The sequence below is a fragment of the Euwallacea fornicatus genome, chromosome 3 (assembly GCF_040115645.1).
Source record: "Euwallacea fornicatus isolate EFF26 chromosome 3, ASM4011564v1, whole genome shotgun sequence".
NCBI classification, from domain to species: domain Eukaryota; kingdom Metazoa; phylum Arthropoda; class Insecta; order Coleoptera; family Curculionidae; genus Euwallacea; species Euwallacea fornicatus.
Window position 1 is genome coordinate 1,983,221 of NC_089543.1, and position 18,068 is coordinate 2,001,288.

Sequence of the window (18,068 nt, forward strand, 5' to 3'; positions counted from 1 at the left end):
ATAAATCCGGACAAACAATAAAAACCTAATTTATGAATATAAAGTTCAGGAAAGTCGATCGGAACGGGGTTGGCGCAGGCGCCATAGCTGCTTCCGCAAAGATCTACCCTAATTTCGGCACGAGGGCACGTGGCCAAAGGCCAAAGACCCTCACCCGGACCACGTGGTTGGCTGTTTCTTGGCCGCAATGTTGCCGCAATGGCGAAGGGATCAGTTCCTTTTAATGATAAATTAATAGATGGCGTCATAAAGAATTAGCATCATATTGGAATCTACGTGGGGCTGTCGCCTGGAAATGGCCGATCCAGGGGAGCAGAAGAAAGAGCTACGAAATACATAAATCACTAACCAGATACCATTAATTAGATAAATTAAAATTGACAGAATGACAATGTATTATTGGCTGTCGTCAAGCATGGGGGAGTTCGATGATGCATGGTTGCAGTATCCATGGGTGACGGATTTCCTGCTAATAGCCCTTACAAGAGCATAAACAGAGCTTTATTTAATTTTAAAACTACCAATTAATCATATTATCGTGTAATTATTTACGAGCTGCGGTGGTAAACCCATTATTATTCTATGTAAATGTATAATCAAAATAATTTGTCGGTTTTACTAAGCAGCTTATTTTAAAAATTTATTCTTGTAGACTAACCATATCAAATACTGTTACACATAGATTTTACTTTTAAATGCGGCGACAATAGACTTATAAATATACAATTTGGGCCGAAAATTTAAATTTGAAACATGAAAAAGTAGTTTTTACATTCACACCGTATAATCTTTAACCATTTTTAAATTTCAAATACTGTCAATTTCATTGGTGATTTGACCACGCTTTCTTTATGCACATTATCTATCTATTTAAATTTACTCAACCACCAATACTCACCATGTATCTGCAATGCCTGGAACGCATTTGTGTTTATGTATCCTGAAACAAAACAAGACAAATTTAGTGATTGTGACTAAAACAATTCAAGGCGGACATGCCAAAACTTCCTGCCAGTTATAATAATTAAATACACCAAAGGGAGATGATGGTAGCAGGATATTACTAATAAAAAATACTATTTCAATTTTAATAATCTAGTCCTCCTAATTGAGGATTTTATGCATGAATTATGGGCCTTCAGTGACAAGAAGCAGGGTTCGAAGCTTGGCAACTGAATTTTCTATTAAAAAGGCTTTTTTTGTGTGATAGGTACAGATTTGTAACAAAAGTTACAAAATTCGTATAATAATAATAAGTTATAAATGTTGTGAAACGTAGAAGGAGTTTGATAAGATTATTACCCACTAGAAAAAGGGAAATCGCTAAATTGTCAGTCAAATGAAACGTACCGGTAAGTTCTTTAGTGATTATTGAATATGCATATGTATATATACCATCGGCCTACCATGTCCAATTTAAATGACTGGCACAATTTGCGAAAGTTAATTTTTATCTAGAATCGGCGGGGCTATAGCTTTTTAAGCAATTTTTTAAATATCATGTAGGATGAGAACGAGCGCTGTAAAATAGTGAAAATTTAACTATTCGCATCATTAACAGAATTAATTTTATTAAATGCACTTTTATCATATCTTGTATCATGGAATAGTACCTCCAGACTTTACAAAAATTATATGTTTTTTTTTCAAAAAATGGCATAATCTAACAGAAAATTTGACCATATGGGGGACTTTACTTCATGAAGAATGGGAAAATAAATTAAATGTTTCAAGGTACTACCCGCGGAAATAGTTTATTATTACAGTGAAATTGAACGAGTTATTTGGGCAAGAAAATGTCTACAGTTAAGTTTGTGTTCATAGAATTTTTGCATATTCAAGGCCAAACTTAAATAATACTGTACCAATCAACAAGGTACTCATTCTAATCATGATATCCCTAAGTAACAACTGAGTTAGGAGTGTCAATTTTGCATTGTCCCTGGAAATGTAGTGGCAAATTGGTAAAAACAGCTAATTGATTAGGTCTTCTACAGAATTATACCATTTTTGAAAAAAATCCTATAACTTCTTTTCTAGATACTTAATTAAATATCTACGAAAAACGTCTGGGGACACTATCCAGAGTATATTATAAAAATGAATTTTTAAAAATGTGTCTGTGACAGACACAAATAATTAAATTTAACATTTTTATGGCTCACCTTATGTAAGATTCAAAAAAAGCTGTTTAAGAAACTGTCCTCTCTCTGATTCGGCAAGAAACCAGTCGTTTAAATTACGAGGCACAGATTAAAAAACAAAAAACGAAAATTCCCGTGCGTTTAATATGATGCACAGTGCATAATATAATTTTTAATGAAAAAATATTGGACTGTGTGTAAGTTGCGACAAAATTGAATATGACAAAGTAGAAATTGATTAAAACGTTGATCAAATTTGCGGTCAAAAAGTCTAGGATGAGTTTTCAATCTTAAGAACCTGTTTTAAAAATATGGCCCGTAACAAGGATGTTAATTTGTCAAACGTCTAGTTATACAAAAGGGGCAATTCATAGTCACGTATTCAAGTTACGGCGAAGTTATACGTGTAATTGAAATCTTTTACACAGCAATATTCTTCGAAAGAGTGCTAAAGTGGCGCTGAAATATAATAGAACACTTAAAAGGTGAAATTTAGCAGAATCAATCTTCTTGTTGGCTGGTGAAAGAGGATGCCAAAAAGAGACGTGGTAAAGGAGTAGGGAATTCATGTGCTGGATCAATACTCGACTTTTCAAGAGGCTCTTGTTTCCAATTTTGGTACACCACCGTGGAAGTGCGAAAATGTGTTTGTACGTTCTGATTGAAAATCACAGATCTAAAACCTACGGTCAAGCAGAAAAACGTTAGAAATGACAGAATTTACATTATGTATATATGTATATAATCAACCTGATATTTGTAAAGCAATTGTTTCCTAAATAGATTACCTAAACCCTCATGACATAGTAGGACATATTCGTCTCATTGAGTTTCTAATCACACACAGACAAATTGTATAATTTATTTACGGCCTAGAAAGACCGTATCACACTTTTCAATCTAACTTATTGCATCTAAAAAAAAAAAATGTCTGAATAACAAAAATCAGTTCATCGGCTGTAAGTTCACCTTACTAGGATATCGCAAATTGAATTCCACAAGTCTATAATGGACGTGAAATGTAATAGTTTCCTTTAATGTAATAAGGCCATTTCGACTACAAAGGCCTTTATTTGTTGTACGAACCCGAGATTTTTTGTGTCTTTTCATGCAGCCATGGCAATATGCAATTTACAAATAACTATGCATGTATATTGATTATACATTCTTCAAGGTTTTTTACTATTAATAACGAGCTTTTACGTTAAGAGCACCATATTTTCTCGAAATTCATCTCAATATTAGTTCTAAGCTTGGAAAATTGATTTCCCACAGTGTGCAAAGCAATCCACTAAAAAGGTTATCGAAACACATCACAAGTAGCACTTAACTAAAGATTCGTGCACCAAGAAATTCATTCGATCAAATGTTGAACTGAACTTTGTTTAAAGTGAGGCTCAATTCATTGAACTTCCCAAGTTTGCAATCAAATGATGGATACGCTATCGAGTAAATAATGTTGCTGTCACTTTGATCAAGCCGCACCAAAGAAAAGTTAGCAGATCAATAACATTTAAAGGTTCCACTTGGACGTTGAGTGCAATTTTCCTAATTTAATTACTCACGAAATAACGTGCTTTATCTCAAAGGTGGGAATTTTGACAGGGATGAAAAATATTGAAGCAAATTTTCAAATATGTAAATGGTATATTCTGAGTCTTAACGTTATTCAAACAGATAATATTAATTCAGAAACTCAAACAGAAAGGTGGAGTTTTAAACTAGCCTTTACTCACCAAGGGAAATCGTGAACAACTCGAAGTAAATTCTGAAAATATTTTAATTTAATATTGGGTGTTTCCTAAATGTTAAGTAAAAATCTAAGGAGCCATTCTCTGAGGAATTTTAAGAATGTGTTGTCTTTTGACTATTTTAGGTTGATGATACTTTGTTCCCTATTTTCTAAATACAAGGCTATAAATATTTATTGACTAGATTTTTCCATTTTTTTTATTAAAATGTTGAAAATAAGCGTAGCAAGATAGTGTGAATCTTGAAAACAATACTAGTAAACACGTTGAACGTTATTTAATTTGAATACCTTTCCAAATTTGTAACTTGAAATCTTTTTTTTTTATCATGAATACCTATACGAATGCTGAGGTGACTGACATGCATTTCATATATGGACCTGCCGATGGAAATTCGTTATGTGCCAGGCAATTTTACATTGAACGGTTGCTGAATCGTAATGTTTCCAATCGAAAAATATTGGAAAGAGTTCATCTACGTCTTCGTGAAACAGGTACATTAAAAGGAAGTGGAGGTGCAGGAAGAATTGTGACAGTGAGAACGGCAGAATTGGAAGAAAATGTGCTAAACATAATAGAGGAAAATTCAGATACTCCTACTAGAAAAATTGGAACCGCTTTGGATGTTAGTAATAATACTGTATGGCAAGTTTTGAGAAAAAAATTGTTGTGTCCATACCACATACAACTTGTTCAAGTTCTTCTTCCTATAGATTTTCCCTTGAGGATTGAATTTTGTGAATGACTTTTGCATACGTTGTTGTGAATTGCGCAATTACTGTCGATGATTCTTTCTACCGATGAAGCAAATTTCTCGAGAAATGTTATAAGAAATTTTCATAACAATCGTACGTGGACTGAAGAAAATTCATGCGAAGTATTAGAAGTTAATTTTCAACACCAATTTTCGTTAAATGTTTAGGTTAGAACTGTGGGTGTTTGGCTAATTGGATCAATATTTCTAAAGACTTACAGGCGCAATTTATCGTAACTTTTTGGAACAATCGCTTCTTGAATTCCTTGAAGATGTATCATTGGCAATCAGAAATGCAATGTGGTTAATTTACGATGGAGTACCATAGTAATTTAGTAGGATTACTCGCGAATTTTTAGTGAAAATTTATGGAGATTGCTGGATTGGTCGTGGTGGACCTCACTTATAGCCAGCTAGATCCCAAGACTTGAACCCTCTGGACTATTTCATACGGGGTCATTTAAAATAATTACTTTATACTAAAGCATTGGGAAACCTGGAAGATTTAAGAAATTGCATAATTGATGGGTGCAATTCAATAAAAAACAGTCCTGGTATTTTTGAAAGAGTTCGGCTATCAATGAGTGGAAGATTAGAAGCATGCATTCAAACTGACGGCAATCATTTTGAACAATAATTGTAGCTTTTAATAAATTTCATGAAAAGCATTTATCACCTTGTATTTAGGGAACAAAGTATTTTTCCTAAAATCGTCAAAGAATAAAAAATTCTTAAAATTACTCAGAGAATAGCCCCCTAAATTATAGCCTAACATTTAGGAAATACACTATATAAGTGAGAATATACAAAATGAGGCTTTTGTGCACAGAATAATTTGAGAAACTGAGATAATTTTAATAGTCACATTTAACAACAAGATGTTTATAGTGTGTATTTAATTTGTTATTGGCTCAATTACTCAAGTAATAGTAAATCGTCAATTGCTCAGTTTTCCTAAAATCCGTCTCTAATAGTAAGGGTTTTGAGAGGTGCAAAAACAAGAAGATCAATAAGGTTACTAATAATTTAATTATAGTTAGAATTTGTTTAAAAGCAGTACTACTTTAATTTCCGTACAAATAGGTGAATGCTCTATTTGTTTTTCTCCTCCCTTCTTTTTGTGAGTAATCAATAAGTTTAACTGAAGCCAAAATGTTATTGAAAAATAGATTACTGAATTGATTATTTTTAAAATAGAGTACTTAATTTAATTCTCGTACAAATATGTGAGTATGTTAACTATCATTATTTATTTTGCACCTTCCCACACACTTTTCGGCGATATGAGTTCAGTTCAAGCAATAATTTTATTAAAAAACATTCTTGATTAATTTGGTTAAATTAAACGATTTATCTGTTTCTACAAGAAAACACAAAAACTTCAATACTTCGAAAATAAATCGTAAAGTAAAATGCAAAACCGTTGAGATTTCTCTAGGACAACACCGAATCAGTAAAAATATTTAGATCACGATCCCAACCTTGCGCAGAAAAGAAGTAATCCAGAGATATTAGCTTTTTTTGGTTTGTGGCACATGTGGAACAAAATTGCTTGTGCCAAGCTTATCCCTAATTCAAAACAAAGCAAATTACTTTAACAACTTAAAGCAAGAATGTCGATCTTTACCCCTCAGCAGAGCTTAGAGAATGCCTCATTGATAAACATCGGAGTTTTGTCGTCACTCAACATGAGAAGGAGGGTGGAATGTATAGGGATGTGTCATATTTCAAACCCTCCTGCGGCCTGTCGATCATCTGAAATATTATCTGCTCGGCTGCCTGTCTCGAATGGGACCAATCAACGTGATAATTTTTGTTTAGGGTGCTAACAAAATTTGCAGATAATGTTTAACTTAACCAAAGAGATATCACGCAAGGGGTAGTTTCATTAGACTTCCCTATACATGCTAATACAAGACGTTGCAGAAAATCCGGGAATCTGTGATTGCTGCCCGAGGTTATAATAAAAGTCCAATTCTAATTAGAAATTCCCATTCAATTGAGCCCTTTTCAAACCTTAGGGCTATGCACCCACCAACATTTCAGTGATAACTGGGAATCAATACTCCGGAATCTATACCTAAATAAAATGAAATTAAAAGGGTTGGAAAAAAAGAAAGTCGATAAAACGATTGAGGAAATATTAGGATTTTAGAGGTCTAGGCACTACTTTTTTTTTGTTTAAGTAGTGTAAAGAGAATTAGGTTTAATAAATGAATCCTCATTTAATAATCTTACTGCTAATGTATGTACCTACATCACCTTCTACACAAGCTTTGCTCATGTGTTTGTCTAAGATATGAACCTGTTAGGTTTCTCTTTGTATAATTCCAGTTATTCTCTTATCTCGACATTACATTGCTTATCTGAATAGTTGGGCGTTACGCCATAAATCGATAACAAGTGTGAATACACCTTAAAAAATCAGGTTAAAGGCCGGGTTAGATCGATGTACTGGCAACTTTACCTGGAAGATTTATTTCCATGGAAACCATGAAATACACAAATACGTACTCCGTCTTGATTTGAACATTTTCGTTGATATTAATTATCTTCTGGGTAAAGTTCTCAGAAGATTGATCTATTGGTCCAAAAACTTTGGCGTTGATACACAGATATTAAGCTAAAAGGAAACCTGGCTATACGTGATGTTTGCTTTCAGCGAGCAGTTTGTTTAATTCTAAGTCCATGTCATAAATCTCATCATTCGTGTTTTGACAACAGAAAGTATTTGTTTATCAGTAGTTTTTTAGTAGAAACGGTTTAATTTAATCTACGACACCAATAATAGAAATATATTTACATAAATTTTAACCGAAGGTGACGTATTATCGGACATTTGAATACAATGACCCTTCAAGGCATCAATACTGAAGCAGAATTTTCATATTCAATTATTACATTTTTTAATCAATACCATGCGTACGAACCAAAAGAATTTCCCATGCCGACCGCCCCAAAATCAATTGAACTTTTTTAATCTCCCGTAGGATTTTAATTTAAATTGAGGAGCCACGCACATTCTTAAAACAAGCTAATTCAATTTATACAGTCGGATCTCCGAAGCGTGGGGGTAAAACACTCTCAACTTTATACATGAATCCCAGAAAGTTTTAGGGTTTAGTGAGAAATTTCCTCAATTTTTGGACAACATTCGATGTGACCTGCAAATTCTTCTGGTTCGTTGACAACTACCGGAAAATGACAATTTCCTGAAAGTATCAAAGCATGCGAAATACGTTACCTAAATAAACTGAAATGATGACCAAAAACAACGAGTTGTTGGCCATTCTCCTACGAGTTTGCAAGGTGCACTTTCGGACACATCGCTACTCATCTTACCAATTTTCGGAAGTTGCAGATAAAATATGTTTTTTTGCAATCGTAGAAAAGTACACTTTGAATATGTTTAACGCCACGGTAAAATTGTACAAGGTGAAAAATGTGAATCACGAATTCAAAGCTCATCATAGGCAAGAAACAGTTTTTAATTTAAAACTGTGTCAATTTTTACCAAGGCAGATTAATAGTGTAGCAACACAAGACTATCTGTCAATAGTCTCAATCCTGACAAGACAGAGCTAGTCCTTTGTGACAGGAAAATGAACACCGTTTCCGGGAAATCCCTACTATTGAAGCCAGACACTAAGGTAAAACCTTAAATAAATATCCTTACAATCCTTAAAAATTTCAGAACGTCCCTTTAAAGAATCAAAGAGCTGCAGGAAAATCCCTTTTCTTTTTTTTTTTATTATTTTCTTTTTAACACCAATCTTCAAACTGTGTCAATCAAAAAATCCTTTTAATCAAAATATCATGCCGAATGTGATATAAAAAGAACAACTTCCCCTATTCACATCTATGCAGTAATTTAGTTTTATTATTAAAGATCTTGAAAGGGTTTTGAATGGTGTCCACACATAGAGTTTTTTCCTCTACTATTTTATTTAAAAGAATTTGCTACGGTCATTTTTTGGTCATTTGCAACACTAATAATTTAGTTTTACTTTTTGTCAAATTTGAATGGTCAGTAATGGCCTCGTCACGACAAAACGACATGTTTATCATTGTCGGCTGCGCTCCTACGAAACCGGAAGAGGTTATTTTACAATAATTTGCCTACTTCGTATTATGCGTTTGTAATAACAATTACCTCTCTCACTGTATTAACTATGTACGTACTGGATGTTCGACTATATGTATCAACAAAAATGTTTGTAACGTAAGTTGGGTCATGTAACAATTGAAATGTAGATTTTCACTAGGACAATCCAGATTATTGTCAGCGGTCATGCAAATTGCTTCTCTGCATAGCCACATACATAAAACAAAATTGAATTAAAAATTAACGTTGGATATACGAACATTGATATTGGATAATTAGAGTATTTATCAACGTTACCCTGCAAAGATAAACGTTAATAATAGTAAAAATTCCTTAGAGTAAGTACTCAAACGCCCTATTTAGTTTTGCCACAGTCGAACCACTGTTAATTAACACAACGTTTTATGAAACATATTCTCCTTTTTGACATTATTTTCTTTTGTAAAATTGACCTTAAACCTCTCGTATATTGCGACCATCAAAGTTTTTTTGAAATTCAAATCCTTAAAATTATTATACCCGTTTTAGAGTAGTTGAAGTGTCTTTGTATTATAGTTATTTAATCACTTGAGTAGGGCTATAATTCATTGCCTAAATTGAAGAAAATAAATGAACCAATACCGAGAAAAGATTGATCGTATTTTTACGCTTATAGTTATAATTAGTCTTTTTAGTAGTTGCAATTTCAGGTACTGCGGTCTTACAATGTTCATACACCAAAGGATGATTATTTATCAAAACCGCTGCAAACAGGTATTCTTCTTTGAAACTAAACTAAAGTTTAATTACAGCCAGTCACTTTTAAAGATTCACCATGAATTTACAAAATAATGAATGAACTAGTACTTATGACGTGAGAGCTGAAACTCGGTACGGTTGAGTTACCATCGTACTGGTCCACGTAATATGTCGAAGTGCTTGTTTCGTCAACACGTTTTTAGTTCGATTGAAAAACATTTCAAATAATGCTGCAAGTTCCAACTAAATTTTAGGTTTTGTTTGAATACCTCTTCTTTCCACATTCTTACTATTTCATTAAGTCACGGGTTCTTCACATTTGATTTTCAGTGTAGGAACAGAAAAATGTTTTCCTACTTTTTGGTGAGTTCCTGTCTAACCATAGAAGTGAGTAAATATGTTTAGTGAGGCAAAGAACGAGACAAGAATGCGATTCCACATTCACAAAAGAATAACGATTTTGTCAATTGACTTGAAAATTATGACGTTTAAAATGAATAAATTCATTTGCAAAATTTAGATGTGACCCTCAGTGAAACGAATAAAATGATTAGTTTTTTGGCCATTAAAAATCCTCAGCATATCCTTTTTGGTTCGAAAATCGTCAAAATATACGAATTTTTAATTACTGAAAATTAACCCACCGCCCTGTAGGGATTTCCTGCACCAGGTGATCTAAATCGAAGATACGTAGTCCGATGTCAGCTATTATTACACATAAATATTTGAAATTTGGCACATCAATATGATATGGTGGAACTTTTAATGATGTAATGAGGAGATTTTGCCAATGTTAAATTTCCACTTTACAATTTTTTGTTTTATACGGATTAGCGACAAACAAGTAAATAATGTAAATTTACTATTTTTTAAATTTAGAAAGAAAGTGTGGCTGTTAGTGAAGATTTTATCAAACTTAATTCGTTGAATTTATGTAATAAAGAAAAAAAGCGTCCTTTGAAAAAAGAGTATTCATTTCTTAATTTCGATAGCAAAATTGAAAGCCAAAATAAATTCATTTATATATGTCAAAAACAGGTCTTTCATAATTATAATCGATATTTTATCAACAATAATCCAAAAATAAAACTACCGGGGATAACTTTTCCAAATTCAATTCATATACCCGAAGCAATTTTTGAGGAATTGACTTGATCAAAAGGATAAATGTAGTAGATCTTTGAAAAAGTAATTTCGAACAGATTCAGATTTTGAATTCAAAAATCTAGATAACCGTTTAAAAATATCACCAAAATTTTAAATTATTGACAATTAAAACAAATTTACAGTATATTCAATTTGAGTGACCCAGTGTCGCAATAGTCAAGGGTTTAAATTATCTGACCCTTGAAATGTACAAAATTCTAAAAACCGTCTATTTTTTCATCGACGTTCGATAAAATATGCCCCAATTAATGAATTAGTTAAATTCTTAAAGTATTTATTGGTTGTTTTGTCATAAACTTTTGTATCAACGAACAATAAAAGCTAATAGCAAACTGAAGAAGCGAGGCGGCTAATCAAATTAGGTCGACTCCGATTTTAAGCCAGGCTGCTTTTTAATCAGAGACTAAGATGGAAAATCATTAAGTTAATTAAATTTGGCTATCTCTGAGCGAATTTCAGATGGTTAGAGTATATCGCTTTAAATGGCTTCTTGGTTTAAGTGAAAATTCACATTACCACTTATTTTATTCACTCCCAACAGGAGTTTTAACAGTGCCGAGAAGTTTTCGGAAATGAAATTTTAAAATCCCACACAGAAAGATAAATAATAATCAAAAAAACAAATATGGAATGTGTTAACTAAAGCTACTGAACACCGGATTCAGGTTGGTCCATGCAGACATAAATCGATGACAACGTGAAGCAATGTTTTATGTACTAAAAAAATTTACAGGTTTTGTAAATATTGTGTGCATTGGTGTTTAATATTCGCATTACAGCTACAATCAGCGTACAAACGAACCAAGATTTGGTTTAGATTTATGTGAGTGAGAAGGGTGAGACGAAAACGCGATTAAAAGTAGAGATTAGAGTTTTGTTTGGAATTTCAAGCGTCATATCCGAGAGAAACCAGGGAGCCTTGGGAGAGGAGGAAATAACTAAACCAAAGCAATTTGAGTGTTATAACAAAGTAATCCAACTTTGCTGGCATTCTATAAAAATGTAAATTTTGATGAAGCACAAGAAATTTCTTTGTAATTCTGTGTAAACTAATTTTAGTTCTACAGATATAACGATGTGAAAATCTCATGTACATTTGCTTTAGAATTGTATTCACCCCCTGACATAACTGTTAATAATTAAGGAGGCCATACATCAATCTTGCCAACTACAAAGCAACTCACCCCCATAATTCGCGTTAAATAATAAAGAGATTTGTAATTACAATTTGCTGCTTAATGGAGGCAGAATACATTACGTCGGAGGCACATACAAACAGCTAATTCTCTTAGGAGACATCTGTAAGCACATGTCAGGACGTTTTGAGGGCACATTGTATGTAGCAAATTTGAAATGAGGATTTTGCATTCAAAAACCATAAAAACTTTGTCAAGTGTATGCAAATTGGAGTCATAGGCATAATAATTCAAAGGATAAACTTACGCAAAGTTATCCTTGATACCAATGTGTGGTCACGGTAATGACACTGTTTGCGTATTTAACGTATTTAGGCTCGGAAAAATTAAATGGAGTAAATATTTGTGCATGAATTTTTACGTCACATTTAAAATTATTATTCATTTATGAAATTTGCGGTTTTGTGGTCTTCCAAATACGACAGGAGACACATACAGCTATTTCAAGGACTCCTCAAAAAGAATTTATAGAACAATCTCTGTCAAATCGATAATGGAAGGAATTAAATTGGCCATAACTATCTATCAAGTATGTAATCTAAATGCCTGATTTGTATTGGGGAATATGTTATTCATTCTTTTTTTAAATTTTGTTTGGTAATAATGCCTCACCCACAAATAGGGTTTGTTAGTTGTTGGAATTGCCACTATTCTTAGTTAAAACTCGCTCAGAACAACATTCAGATTAAAACCCTTGTTAACGTTTAACTCGAAAAATTATTATTATAACAGGGAAAATTTACAAAACTGAAGTGTATGGAATGTCAGTACGTAAAATATGTGAAACACTCTGAAAATTCCTGGTACCAATCGCTGAGCAATAACGATTTTTAATATGAGTCAAGTCGTTAATTTGAAATGTTGATTTAAGGTAAGTGATTAGCGTTTGATCATTGTAACTAATTTATCTGGTCTTATTCAAAAGTTTATTATCCGTGATAGTGATTACTGAAATTAGTAGCTGGTGTTTAGTTTCTTTTTTTGTCTAAAGCTGACCTCTTGTTCAAACATCGGTAACCAACTGTCTTATTCCTATTTAAACGTTATTGTAAATATTATTCTAGGTAAGTTCTCAATGAGAATACTATGCAATTTCACAGTTCCAACACCTCCTAGTTTTGTGTGATACGTTATTGTTTTGAGTAATTGAGTTATGACTCAGGTTAAGCAACGTTCAGATTACTCAGATTATATTTAATTACTTTAATTTTTTTACTTTGTTACATTTCAAATTACCACAAAGTTCAGTTGGGTGGATTTGCGTCCAGATTTCTTCTCAAGTTCTTCAAGTCAAATATATTTGTACAGGGTGTCCGGAAAGGACGTATCATAAATTCTAGCAGTTATAAGTAAGAATGAAATAATGCTAGTACTTCGCATTAAAAAAAAATCCTAACGACCTTTGTTACCAAATTATTCGCTCTCAAAGTAAGAAATTGAAAAAAAAACAATTTTTGGTGTAGCTCTCAAACGATTATCATGGCGATAAAGAAAGGTGGGTGGTTTCAATAATTCATAAGTGTGCTTATTTTCATATGTAAACAGATGTTTCATATATCTTCCTTACAACTAGGGAAGTTAAAATTTTTCATTAAATTCGTTAATTTTTTTAGTGAGTTAACGAATACTTTTTTTCATAGCTTGATTTTTTCATAATTTTTCTATGTAAAAGATATACCTTACTTCAATAGATATCATATACTGTTTAAAAAAAAATCACTTGTCGTTATCAACATGCACCATACACATGCCAACAATTTGAAATCAAATAAAATAGCAGTTTGTTATAAAAAAATGGTATGTATTATAGCTAAAGTTACTAAAAATACTTAATATGAGCGTCTTGAACTGCAACACACCAGCTTCGACAGCTTTACCTCCTGCAAGTCCGAACATTAGATGCATATCTGCATACTTCTCGTTGGCAAACTCCAAGATATTATCAAAAAATGCATATTAGTCACATTGAATACAGACATAAACATTTTTAATCATTTTAGCTGTAATACATAACAATGTTTACAATAAACTGCTATTTTATTTTATTTCAAAGTTTTGACATGTGTGGTGCACAATGGTAATAAAATGCGATTATCTCAAAAACGGTACAAAATATCTATTAAGGCAAGGTATTCTTTTTTGCAGAGAAATTATGAAAGAATTAGGTCTATGAAAAAATACTGAGTTTGTCAACTCACTAAAAAATGATAGTCTAAATGAAAAATTTTGACTTCTCCATTATAAGAAAGTCATAAGAAGTATTTGTTTACATATGAAAATAAGAACGACTACGAGTTATTGAAACCCTCCAACTTTCATTTTCAACATGATAATTGTTTAAAAGTTACAGCAAAACTACTTTCTTTAACTTCTTACTTTGAGAGCGAATAACTCGGCAACATACACAATTTTATTTTTAGGGATTTTTTGGTTTTAACTTGTGTAGTCCACATTTTCTTCCAGAAATTAGCCCCATTCGACGCTTATGTTAAAATGTAATATTTAACACAATTTTTTCAAAATTTTGCATCCAACGTTTTTGTGACTTAACTATGCTGTTTTTTGACTTTTGTAAATAATTCCAGAGTTAAACTGCCTGAGAAAATTTTGAAGAAAAGCTTAAGGTTAAACCTTAGAATGATATTAAAACTGTAATAATAAACAGATTTCGCATTATCTCGATTGAAGATGAATCAAAACCTATCCGTTATGTTATATTAACGACATAGGGTATCGACGAAAAATAGCGAAGTTAAATCATCTTTATTTTACCCCTCAAGATACTAGCAGAAACATACCCCAACCTCTGTTGCTTACCTGCAATGAAAATAAATAATTATCTCTAAACAATAGAGCAAGTTTTCGCAAGGAAAAGTCTTAAACAACAACAGTTTAGAAATTGCGCGAATTCTAGATGCATTTTAATGTTAAAGAGTTCTTCGGTTCATACGCCATATTCCACACCCCGGAAGACATTTCCCAAAAGAGCCCTTACCACGTAAAATGGCCGGCATAGGACACATCACTCAAAAAGTAATTTTGCAGGTATTTTATTATGTATTATTATAAAATTTGTAGACTAAAATGCCCTGTAATTTCTTTTAAATCCCTCCATATGGAGGAGGATCAAAATAATGGCCCAGACGCAAGAAACCAACGGATTTCCGAGGGTCATTCGGTGAAAAGGCTTATTTTTCAAAGGACGTAATATTTCGCCAGAGCTCTGGGGGATTACAATAAAATCTAAGAAAATTGATTTATATTCTTTTTGCTTTTTCGGAACCAAATGTAATCGCTGGAATCCCAAAGCAATATGTCTTAAGAAGTAATGCCTTTAAAATTTCTCAATACCAATTTAATGGATTTAAAGCAAAAACTCAACAAGTACTAGAAATAATCTAATCAATTATAAATAATAACTCCCAGCAGGTATCAAGAACAACGATGTAATATGTAATTAGCCCATTGCAGTTACAGTGTCAATATTGTAATTATATAAACAAAACAATTACTCAGTCACGTTATATGAAGATGTGATTTTACGTTTCTACGACAACATTTCATTTCCCAATCAGTCATTGCTAATGGAACTGCGGGTGACTTGGCATTGCTTGAATGATGAAAAATTTGAAAATGGAATGTAAAACGCACCCAATCGTCCTAATTAAAACATACCAGTACAGATAAAATCGATAAAATTCATGGCAAATTAACAGGGAATTTTTGTTTGTTTGTAAAACCAAACTATTAATGATACAGCAGCCGAACATGTAATCCGAGGCGGCCCCTTGCAGCCCCCTGTCCTATTTGAAACCGAATACAATACGCAACACGCCTTCGTATAAACATGCCAGATAATGTTTCAGCCTAGCAAACGATAATGCGACTTTTGACTCGGTAATATGCAGTAATAACTTTATTTTGCATCGCCAATTGAAATTTGTTTGAAGCATAAATGCTACGTGACCATCCAGAGTGAAGTCTGGATGCGCCACTGGACCGGATCAATACGGCTCTTAAATTTCGTTATTAATTATATTCGGGAACTAGACCGTTAAAATCTATTTGTGATGCTGAAAAACTCAACTTTAGACAACCTTCCTTTCTCTATAATACTTCAAATATAACTATAATATTCAAAAATCGGTTATGTCATTGTATAATAGGTTCTGAACAATCAGTAAATTGGGTTCAAGTGAACCATATAACCACAGGTGTTTATAATTTATTAAACTTATAAACTATGGGCATGGAATGTAGACAAGTTACAGAAAATACTTTCATCACGGTGCTTGAGCTTTCTTTAGATCGGAAACTACTAGATCACATAATTCGAGATTGGTTATCTTCCAAATTTTTAAAAACTCCGCAAAAAATTGACGTGTGAAGAAATTAACTGACATGGAAGCGCCCCTAAATGATGCTTGTACATAAATACGAAGCAGTGTCATAGAAGTTAAATTTGCTTGGACAACGTTAACAGTTATATATCCTTGTTTGCAATAATTCTTCTGAGCACAATTTACACTGAATGATTAAAAAACAATAAATAAATGCTTATGAACACACTTACATTATAAACTGTGGCTTGTGGCCTGTGGCTATAGAAATAAGGAACGTGGACGATGTTGCTCTGTTAGGCTTTTAAGGTTGGAAGTTATTATGCGGTTATAACCAAAAATCAGACAAAATTCGAATTACGGCTTTCGAAACGAACCTATTCAATATAACGTATCCTGGTAAGAAAGGATGCGACCGGGTTTATGTTCATTCACAGTCCCAATTATCAAGCCTAAAAATAAGACAGAATGGAAGCAACGGCAACGCCGCTCTTTTACTACTAAGAAAAAAAAATCAAAATATAAATTAATCCATATCAAAGTTAATTTATAGAGTTCAAGATCGTTTTGACCGGAGGTAAAAAGCCAAAATGATAGGAGAACACTCCCTGTTCTAACTTCTTTGAAAACTGTTCTCAACTCAAATAATTTTGAACAATATCGAAGACTTGATTTTTCAGAATTCAACATCTAAAAAGGCCCTAACCAACCCCAAAAAAAATTAAGAAAACCCCTGGTTCTAACAAGGCATATATTGACCGCAGCGTTTCCTTGATTTTGAAGACTCGCCGAATTTTCATCACAAATAAAGATGTCAAAAGGGATTTGGAAAGCTCAGTTGTTCAATAAGGGTATTAAAAACAAACAGATACTAGATAGATCACCCTAAATGACTCCATAACATATTATTAGAAAGACCAGGTTGTTCGCTTGAGATTTCCCTAAATCTAGATAGAATTTGTACGGATTGGCAACACCGCGCTGCGGGTATTGCAAAGGCCTTCAGACGAGAGAAATTCCCATATAAATCCCATATAGCATATGGGCAGCATGTTTAAAAAGCCGTCTCACTTATCGTTGAACCCACGAGAATTTTAACAATATTTTGGACATTCCTAGCATATCTCAGAATTCCCATTGTGTTTTCATTGAACCTGAAAATGATAGAAAAATTCCTTTCTATGACCTTCTGTGTCTTGCATAGCAAAATACAAGGAAATACCCCAAATGACACATGTTTGAAAATAAATGGGAAGTGTTACGTAAGATGCAACGTGTCTACTAAAACTAGAAGATTTTTGCTACAATATTTTTTTATCCAATGTCGACCGATATCATTAAAGTTTACTGCGAACAAATAGCTACCGTAAGGAAACAACAGGCGGATTGAAATTCTCCGAAGTAATGTATTAACAAACTGAGGGGTTTTCACGTGTTGAATCATGATCGAGACTTATGAATGTTCATAATCACAACAAAACGCACAACTCGTTTACTATTGTTGAACAAGTAATCCGTCAAAAATGTCCTCTCCATTAAAGTCATAAACTTCCTCCGGTCAGAGCTGACATTGGTCATTTTTTTTACTCCAGCCCTTAATGGTGAAGTATAATGGTTAACTTTGAAAAGCTAAAGGTTTATGGAACTGCTGACGTTAAACTTTAATGGATTAAACTTGGACTTGGAGAAAAACTTAATTGACCGTTAAAAGAATAATTTCTAAGGTTCGCTTTTTTCCCTCGGTTTAATGACATTAAAATTCTGTAGTTTTGAAATGAAAGTGCATTATACCGAAAATTAACATTTTTTTTTAATAAGCTTGTTTGAAGGTAAAAACCTGCAATTGGTTTCTCACACATTACCTTGTATCTAA

General features: G+C 32.8%; 1 protein-coding gene across 1 annotated transcript in view; it reads right to left on the reverse strand.

Annotated features, from left to right (window-relative positions):
* Positions 1-18,068, reverse strand: part of orb2 — a 51,562-nt gene that overhangs the window by 8,077 nt on the left and 25,417 nt on the right. The window contains exon 3 of the mRNA XM_066302473.1: positions 899-940. Within this exon, the coding sequence (XP_066158570.1) occupies positions 899-940 (42 nt within the window). The remainder of the gene's footprint in view (positions 1-898; positions 941-18,068) is intronic.